The following is a 9,853-nucleotide window of genomic DNA, read 5'->3' on the forward strand; positions in this document are numbered from 1 at the left end:
CTTCTGCACAAAAGGGACGAGGTAGTTTGATAGTCTGAGTGCTAAATATCAGTGGACAAAATGAGAAGATACAAGGGCAATTTGTAGACATACAATTACAACTTGTATCAGAGGACAGGCTGTGGAGGTTTTAACAGATAAAGGTAACTAGAGGGTCTCCTTCCCAGCCCGTGACAGGCCCTACCATGCCAGCAGATGTCTAGATATTGAATCAAGGCTTGGCTGTGCCATGATTAACAGTTGAAGGATGATGAGATTTATACCTTGTTGCAATTATATGATTGCACTAATTAAAATCTTGCTTTAAGTTGTCTATTATTGTTTCACATAATGTGACTACAGAGTGTAATTTCATGTTTTGTCTTGTGTCTGTGTGTTTGACTGTGAGTTCCTGAGCAAATCATTTAGCCTCTCTTGCCTAATCTGTACATTAGGGATAATACAGAGCCTGTGTCATTGGGTGAGGATTAAATGTATAAATGCATGCTCAGTGCCTACGTCAGTGTGTTGCACATAGTAAGAGCTCAGTAAATAACAGCTCTTATACGTAGTGGCTTGAATGGAAGAATGTACTCATGTTTTTCTCAAAGTTCAGGTAAGGGGAAAATCCCACAAAGCACTGTACAAGATAAACAGAATTAGGAAGACGTTGACTCCTTAGTTTCCTTTTGTGCACTAAAATTATACTGGTAAATTTCACGAAATGAGTGAAATTTACCAGAAATGAGTTTACTATTAGTCAGTTTGGACCAGAACAGTGTGTATCATCTAACAGCTTCCAATGCCTGTCCTTTTAGAATGAAGACGAGGTCTTTGCATGGAATAATGAAGTAAAACAGGGACTTTCAAGTAGCATCTTTACCAAGGATTTGGGCAGAATCTTTCGCTGGCTTGGGTATAACTTTGTCTATTTTGAAAACTTACGTAAGTCTGATTTATGTGGTGAATGGACTATAAAAAAAGAAAATGAAACCATCATAGGTGAAAATCTATTTTAAAATAAATTTATTTATTTATATTTTTAAATTTTGGCTGCGTTGGGTCTTTGTTGCTGCACGAGGGCTTTCTCTGGTTGCAGCGCGCGGGGGCTACCCTTCATAGCGGTTGTGGTGCATGGGCTTTTCATTGCGGTGGCTTCTCTTGTTGCGGAGCATGGGCTCTGGGTGCACGTGGGCTCAGTAGTTGTGGCTCGTGGACTCTAGAGCATAGCCTCAGTAGTTGTGGTGCACGGGCTTAGTTGCTCCGTGGCATGTGGGACCTTCCTGGACCAAGGATCTAACCCATGTCCTCTGCATTGGCAGGCGGATTCTTAACCACTGCGCCACCAGGGAAGTCCCCTATTGTATTTATTTATTTATTTATTTATTGTTTAGCATTGAGAGTCTTAGAGGTTTTGTTTGGATTATTTATTCATTTCTGTATATTTGTTTTGTGTGTGTGTTTTTCCTTTTTATTTATTTATTTATTTTTAACTTTCACATATTTTGCTTTCACTTTGCCTCCCTTTTTACACACAGCCCAAAAGGATCAGACTGTGGCATTGTAAATGTCAACATTCCAACGAGTGGGGCTGAGATTGGAGGTGCATTTGGTACGTAGAGAATCCTTTCTCCTTTTTCATGTTGGCCAGTTTATTAGTCTGCCGGGGCTGCCATAACAAAATACCAGACTGGGTGGCTCAAACAATAGGAATGTGTTTTCTCACATTCTTGGAGGCTGGAAGTCCAAAATCAAGGTGTTGGCAGGTTTGGTTTTTCCTGAGGCCTCTCTTCTGGCTTGTAGATGGCCGTCTTCCTCCTGTGTCCTTGCATGGCCTGTTCTCTGTGCACGTACATCCCTGGTGTCTCTTTATCTTCTTATAAGGACATTAGTCCTATTGGCTTAAAACCCCACCTTTATGACTTCATTTAACCTTAATTACCTCCTTAAGGGCCCTGTTGCCAAATACAGCCAGCCACGTTCTAAGGAATTGGAGGTTGGGGCTTCGACCTATGAAATTGGGGCAGGGGAACACAATTTAGTCCATAACAGGTGGCAAAGAAAAAGCACTAGTCTTTTAGAAAAGTTTGACCAAGACACTGAAATAATAATCTTATCTGGTCTGACATGCTCGAGAGAGCTTATGCTCTATATTCAGAGTTATTGTCCAAGGTCCTACATTTTATTCTCAGATGCAGCATCATGTTAGAACAGGGGCCCTTCACCTGAATTATGTGAACTCCTGAAATGGCATCTGTTTTCTTGGGAGACGCTTGAAGACCCCAAAAAGATTAAGAACCTCTGCTTCAAAGCCAGAAAATTTCACATGAAAATTTCTGGTTTTTATTTGCAAAGTGGACATAGTAAATATTATACACTATCTTTTATCTTAGATAAAATATTGAGTTGTTTCTTTTCATTAGGCCCAGCTCCTCTTTTCTCTTAATGAGCCTGGGGCTCTTGATGCTTAAACTTAGTACTAATAGTAGAAGTTTTTTTGTTTTTTTTTTTTAAAAGAGGCCTTCCCAACAATCATATATTAACTTATTAAAAATTATCCAAAATATAGTAAAAACAGATTGCATTATTTATATATATATATATACATACACAGAGAAGTAAAACAAACATACATTAATACCTGTAAAATTTAAATAATTAGAAGCATTTTTTTTTGAAGCATTCTTTTATACATTTTAAAGCAGAGGGCAATTACTATTCAGCGTACAGACATTGATAAACGTTCCTGATTTCAGCTTAGCCGTTTATCTCTGTGCTCCACTATTAAGTGAGTGTCTGCTCCTTCTGTAGGCCCTCAATCCCTGTTTTCCGCCCATGCCTTCTCTCTCCAATTGACTCTTTTATTTCAGCCTTTACAGTTCATTTCTAAAGTTTTTAAAAAGTCTCATTAATGGAAAAAGCAGTTCTGCCCCATACTTTGCTTTTCCTCCTCCTTTCCCGGAGGCAGCTACTTTGAGATTCTTACTGAAGGAAAAAGGAAATTGACCTTTGAATTTACTTCAGTTTTTCTAAGTAATGTGCTTTAACTGCTCTTTCACAACTTTAGACATTATGTACTGACCCTTTGTTATCATAGATTAACTTTCTTAAACCCTCTCTCTCTTTTCCTGTGAGCCGTTATTGCACAGGGTGAGGTCTAGAGAAGACGAGATACTAAGTGTCTGGCTCCTAAGTCTTCTCCCAGTGTAGTCACAGAAGATGTGCTTAATTCTTCCTGCATCGGATTGTGACAACATATGTGAAACATTGTCTACCAGCAAAGCATAGAGACTCAGTACCCAAGGCTTTTATTGGGGGTCGGTCACACAGGCAACCTCTGCCTAAGCACCCAAATTCCAGACTCCCTGAAGGAAAGCAGGTATTTAACATAAACCACATTGTTTGCTCAATGAGACAGTGTAGGGGACTGTTAAGCCTACAAGTTTCCAGATGCTAGCAACATTGTAAGCAGACCTGCTATGTCTTTTCTGCACAGATTGTAAGTTTTTCTCAGCCTTTGGAAGCTATAACTTACTTGTCTTCTGGTTTCCATTACTGTGGTTGAAAAGCCCAATCCACTTTGATTTCTGGTCTTTTTTTCCCCCATTTCAAAAAATTTGGGGTCTGTTATTTATGTCTGATGTTCTGAAATTCTTCAGTAATATGCCTCAATGGAGATCTTGGTAAACATTTTTGTTGGACAGTCAATGGGCCAGTAATTGGCCTTAACATTGGGACTCACAGTTTTTAGTTCTGGGAAGTTTTTGATAGTTTTATTTTGTTTTGATAGTGTTTCTTTGACAATTTTTTCCCTTTGATTTTTCTGTATTTTAATTTATAGAACTAGTATTTGAATGTTATCTGTTGAAGAATTATCTAATTGTGTTATTTTTTCCCCTCTTATTTTCCATCTCGTTAGTCTTTTGGGGAGATTTCCTCAAATTTTTCTTCAAAACACTTCTTTGTTTTTTTCTTCTCTGCTCTTACTAAAAATGATACTAAGTGTGCTTTGAAGGCACGCTTTTAAACAGTACCCTTTTCTTGTTTTATGGAATCATTATCCTTTTTGTAACCTTTAAAAATAATATGACATTTAAACATTTTTATTATAAAATCAGTTTATGTATAACGTAGAAAATAATATACAGATAAACATAAATGGGAAAATAAAATTACATTTCCACTATTCAGAGATTTCCACTCTTAACACCTTGGTCTAATGGTAAGTTTTTTTTTAAGGTGCTTCCTGACATTTCTGTTTTTTTGGTTAATTCCTTTTACTTTATTTTCCAACCTAGTTCCCTTTTTCCCATTTGGTTTGGTCTCTGTCTTTTATCTATTTGTTTGCAGAGGGGATACTCTGGCTACCTGTTGGTCAGGTGGCTCTGGTCTCCTGGTGTCTTCATTTCTGTGATCCTGAGTAGGAGCCCACACAGAGGCACTGCGCAAGATTCATGAGCTGCTTGTGTATTTCTCTAGGAGGAGAGAAGCACACTGGCGGTGGCAGGGAGTCTGGTAGTGATGCCTGGAAACAGTACATGAGAAGATCTACTTGGTAAGGAAAGGCTTTGGGAAGATGGTTTGGCTTTACAGCCTCTGGAATGTGCTTCTACACTCTCCTACTGTCTGTTCTGTTCGTGCAATTTCTCTTGATTTTATGTTTCTAACATTCCACAGCTCTCCCCTCCCAGAGCATCTATTTGGTGCTATTATTTTCCTACCCATCTTTCCAGCTTCAGCTAGTGCCCAGCGCCTGACTGTGAAACCGTCTCAGTAGTGGTTCCTGTCTAGAGACAGCACAGGAGCAGGACAATTGGGGTCAACCAGCAGGAGAAAGTGGAAGAGGCTGTCCTTTCAGTTTTTTTCCTTGAGTACAGTTACCACCCTTGCAGGCTGCCAGGGCAGTAGGACATGGAGGTGGGCAGGTGGGCTGCGGGCCTGGCTAGCGAGCTGGGGGATACAGCTCTGGGAATAGTGAGCACAAGCTTTGAAAGTGGATTAGCACGTTCACCCAGCCCAAGGGTAGCTGGCAAGGGAACCTGTTGCTGGGACGTTCTGGCTAGGAGCTGCTTTTTATTTGTTTTCTGTTTTCCCTCCCTCTTGGGTAGAAATCACTTTATCCAAGAGCAGTAAAATGGTGTGTGGGGTCAGGCCCATGTCGTGTTAGGTTGTAGAAAGAGCACAGGGTGAGGAACCCAGGACACCGTCTGTCTCATTTACTGCTTCTCACTGGCTCTGGAACCTCTCGGGGAGGGGGGTTTCCTACACCTTCGCTCATTGTCTCCTCAGCAACTTCATGTCTGTTAGGAATTTTTTTTCCCCCTCCAGCTTTATTGAGGTATAATTGACAAATTAAATCGTAATATATTTAAAGTGTGCAGCATGATGATTTGACATACACATACATTGTGAAAAGATTCCCACAGTCAAGTTAGCACATCCTTTACCTCACAACAGTGTGTGTGTGTGTGTGTGTGTGTGTGTGTGTGTGTGTGAGTCAGAGTGAGAGAGACTGAGAGAGAGAGAGCGAGAGAGAGCGAGCGAGCTTAAGATCTACTCTTAGCAAATTTCAAGCATATATCAGGAGTTTCTGAGTTGCTTTGGCTGTGGCTTGTTGACTCTCAGACACATGCACGCTCTTTGTCTGATTCCCATTTGTTGAAGTCAGTTATGTTCCTTTTACTTTTCTTGTGTACTTGAGATCTAGGGGACCAAGCATGTAGCTGCAGCCTTTTTGGTATCCATCTGACGGAGACACTTCCTCTCAGGAGAAAAGCCAGATGACTGACTAAGAGGGAATCTTTTATTTTCCAAATTATTATAGTTTTATTTTATTTCTATCAGAATGGGAATATCTGTATTTTTCCTCCTAATTCAGTACAAGTTATTGAGAAACATAAAGAAGATGAAGTTATAATCCCCATATTCTTGTGCCCTGAAAACCATTACTAACACATATGCTGTGTGTCTTTCCAGAATTTTGTATTTCTCGTATTTTTTCTTTTATAAAACTGGATCTATACTAATGTTTTTTTGTATCCTAATTTTTTCTTCATTAACTTATAACTTGAATATTTGACCTTGTTAATATATGCAGATCAGACACATTTTTTTAATGGCATAAAATTTCCTCTATTACGTGTATACTATCCATTTAATTTTGTTCATTTTTCCCCCCCCTTAGTACCATCAACTACAGTAAGGACCTGCCTTTGGCCCAAGGAATCAAGTTTCAGTAAAGTTGCTTTCAATTGACATTTCAAGTGTTTCAGGCATTGTTGCATCTCTTTCTTCTGAAGAAGACGAAGAAAATTACTATTTGCCTTGAATCAATGGATCATTTTGAATTTGACAGTGGTTAATCCCTTATGCTTCTGAAGCCTAAATCAAGAGACTTTTAAAAAATAAAAATTTTCATGACATAGCCTTAAGTAATAAAAGATAGATTCGATGGATTTTTATGTTACTAGTAGTTACTGATTTTTTTAAACTTTAGCATTATTTTTATAATTTAGAAAAATATAATGCATGCCATGGTAGGAATTTGAAAAGTACAGAACATAATAGGGGAAAAAATAGAAGCCTTGTCAGGAGGTGCAGGAACGTCTCCTCAGCAAGTAAAGAAATCGGTAGCAAGTATTGATTCATGTCACCCTCCTCAGCAGGTGTTGGAAAGGGTGTGGTTGAAGGGAGTGTCCCTTGTTTATGGAGGAGCATAGCACAGTATCCCTGTGGAATGACTTGCTGTTTAAGATGTCTGAGGGCATTCATCATTATCACAGCTTCTCTCGCTCAGGATGGCTTGTGTCACCACAGAAGAAATTTGGGGGGTGGATGGAGATTTTGCTCCTGCCCTACCTAGAACCTGCACCTGCGGACGACTGTGTGGAATTCTATGCAGAGCACATCTGGATTTCTTATGCAACCTCGGACCGTCTTCTTTAGCTGTTAGGCTTTCTTAGTTGCCCTTAGGTTTGTTGTCAGAATAACCAAGTGTGTAGCAGCATGTGTTCGCAGTGGACTCAGCATAGTTCACTTTTTCTTTCCTGGGAGTCCACTTCCTTCTCTTCAGAAGCTGCCCGGGAGCTACTGGAGTGATTCACCCCAGGGCCCTGTCGAGCTCACGCTGGCTCCTGCAGTTCTGTCTTCCTGTCAGCCTTCACTCCCCTGATGGGTAGCAGCCACCACCCCGTCGACTCCTGCCAGACTGGACTGGGACAGAAGACTTGCAAGAAGATGACATCTGTAGATGACCTGATGTGTCAAGATATATGGAGAGATGTAGACACCTGGCAAAGAATTTGGGGTTGAGTTATGGCAGAGAAGCAAGCAAATGAAAAAACCAAGCAATTATAAATTTATCAGGGAAGGAAAGGTATAACATGTTCCATGGCCCAGCTGTGACTAGTGTTCACCCAGGTATGCTGTTGTCAACCTTGAATATTAAGCCAAACGTGGACGATAGGCCTTCTGAGAGCATGTTGGCAGGAAAAGTTCAGGGTTTGAGGTAGGTCAGAGAGGCAGGCAGTTTATGTTCTGTAGTGGAAAATCAATAATGCCTAAAATCACAAAAGCAGGAAATAGAAACATAGGCTTATAAAAGATAGGGAGCTAAATTCTGAAAATATCATTGCTTCAGGAGAGGGCAAATGGGGGGTGGGGCATGGAGACAGGAGGGATTATCTTCCATAACAAGTCTTATAGAGCTATTTGACTCTTTAAATCAAGAGAATGTATAACTTTGATTAAAAATTCAAACCAACAAAAAAATGATGTCGGAGAATCAGGTGCTTGGAATCCTAGGCTTCCTAACCCCCTTTCCACCACCCCTCTCCCCAGCACACACAAACTGCACACTTGTGAGCTTCCCCTTATTCAACTAGGGACTCTTTAAATATCTCATGAAAGGATTGTGCTGAAAGCCAAGTTTCCTTCCATGTGTTGAAGTACAAAATAGATTAAAAGTATATGTGTATCAATACAAGGTTAATACAAGCAGTTGCCTAAGAAAATTACGCAGTTTGGGCATTTGTTTAAAAAAAACCTTGCTGTGGTTTTTCTTTGTAAGTCACAACATTAGGTATTGTAGCCCTGTCTTTAGTGTCTATAATAATGTCTGAAGAAAATAGCAAAGCACTATTTAAAACATTTTTAGAAACCATGTAGTAATTGGCTATTTTCATTTTGTGAAATTGAGATTAATTTCGATTGAAATATTTTTTTATATCCTGTTTTTTCCAAGCATAGTATTTTTTAACAAGTATTTCGAAACACGAGCTGTGTTGGTGTTTTTTCAATTTTTACATTTATAATTTCTCTCCAATCAGGTATGTATTCTCTCCAATGAGGAGGCTCTCCATCCTCCTGTGTATTTGCTAAAGCCATGCCATGGTGGCCAATATGGAATAATCTCTAGTACACTGGTGAGAGGGGGACCGGCAACTCTAATCTTAGGTATGGAAGTCAAGTTAAACTGATTCTGAAAGCTTTCATTGAAACTAATTCACAAGTTTTCTACAAATGTTTCTAGCAACAAGGACATTTTTTGTCATGATGTTTATTAAAAAATTTTGGCCTTACATGTCCCTCTGTTTTTTACTGACTTAATGAAAGTTACTTATAAGTATTTTTAACCACAGAAGTTAAAATTTACATTTGTGTGTGTTATTGCTGGCCATGTGATTTAAGGTGCTGGGAGTCCTGTACTGCTGGTTACTGGTTACACTGAGCCCCTTGTGACTGTCTGCCCCTCCCTGCCTGCATCCGGTGTTATAGCCATACTGCCAGAGTTCCCAGCTTCCACAGTGGACCTGAGTGGCTGTGATTAGCGTTCCCACTGTATGGGATGGTAATAACGCCCATCCCAAACAACTGTAAAGATTAAAGGAAAAAATTACAAAAGTAATATAGTGCCTGGCAGTGGTAAGAGCTCAATAAATGTTGTTATTGGGGTATTTTGCACTTTTAAATATTGTCTATTTTCCTAAGTGAAATTCAGAAGCGTTTTTCAGGTTTCTGAAAAGCGAAGTTCTTTGAGATTTTTATCGGGATCACAGATTTATAAATTGGAAAGAATCAATTTACAATACTCATGTTTTTTAAAATCTAGGTATATGGTATGTACGTTGAATTCAAATACTTAAGATGCTTAGCAAAATTATTTTAAGTTTATTCCTATATGGTTTATAATTTTAGTCATTGTTAATTGGATTTCTCTCATGTGTAAATTATCGCAGAGGCCATTTATTTTCCAAGGTAGATTAGCTATGAAAATAGGAACACAGATCCAATAATTTATCAGTGTTTGCTGTTTGAAGGCTTTTTCACTGGCAATTCCAGGGTTCTAGAAATCGGGCCAGGAATCAGATACTATCAAATTGTCTTCATGGTGTTGACCTGTAGGTGGTGCTGTTGGTCAGAGCAAGCGCCTCAGTTGGGCAGGGCCGAGAGTTGTGTGGACTCTGCTCTCCAGGAAGTCATCGTGGAAAAGGTTTTGCGTTCAGCAGGCAGATGTGCTAAACTCAGTGCCCCATTCTTTTTTTTTTTTTAAACTGAGTCTCCTTTTTTTAAAAAAAAAAAATTTATTTATTTTTGACTGTGTTGGGTCTTCGTTGCTGTGTGCGGGCTTTCTCTAGTTGTGGCGAGCTGGGACTACTCTTCCTTGTGGTGCGCAGGTTTCTCATTGCGGTAGCTTCTCTTGTTGCGGAGCTCGGGCTCTAGGTGTGCGGGCTTCAGTAGTTGTGGCGTGCAGGCTCAGTAGTTGTGGCTCGAGGGCTCTAGAGCTCAGGCTCAGTAGTCGTTCACAGACTTAGCTGCTCTGCGGCATGTGGGATCTTCCCAGACCAGGGCTCAAATCCGTGTCCCCTGCATTGGC

At 39.9% G+C, this 9,853-nt stretch overlaps 1 protein-coding gene across 1 annotated transcript in view; it reads left to right on the forward strand.

The window, feature by feature from the left end:
- Positions 1–8,571, forward strand: part of ALDH7A1 (aldehyde dehydrogenase 7 family member A1) — a 39,456-nt gene extending 30,885 nt beyond the window's left edge. The window contains exons 15-18 of the mRNA XM_082836040.1: positions 798–895; positions 1,518–1,591; positions 4,459–4,534; positions 6,164–8,571. Of these exons, the coding sequence (XP_082692166.1) occupies positions 798–895; positions 1,518–1,591; positions 4,459–4,534; positions 6,164–6,218 (303 nt within the window). The 3' untranslated portion in view covers positions 6,219–8,571. The remainder of the gene's footprint in view (positions 1–797; positions 896–1,517; positions 1,592–4,458; positions 4,535–6,163) is intronic.
- The last annotated feature ends 1,282 nt before the right edge of the window (positions 8,572–9,853 follow it).

This window comes from Leucopleurus acutus, assembly GCF_964270905.1.
Source record: "Leucopleurus acutus genome assembly, chromosome: 3".
Lineage (NCBI taxonomy): Eukaryota > Metazoa > Chordata > Mammalia > Artiodactyla > Delphinidae > Leucopleurus > Leucopleurus acutus.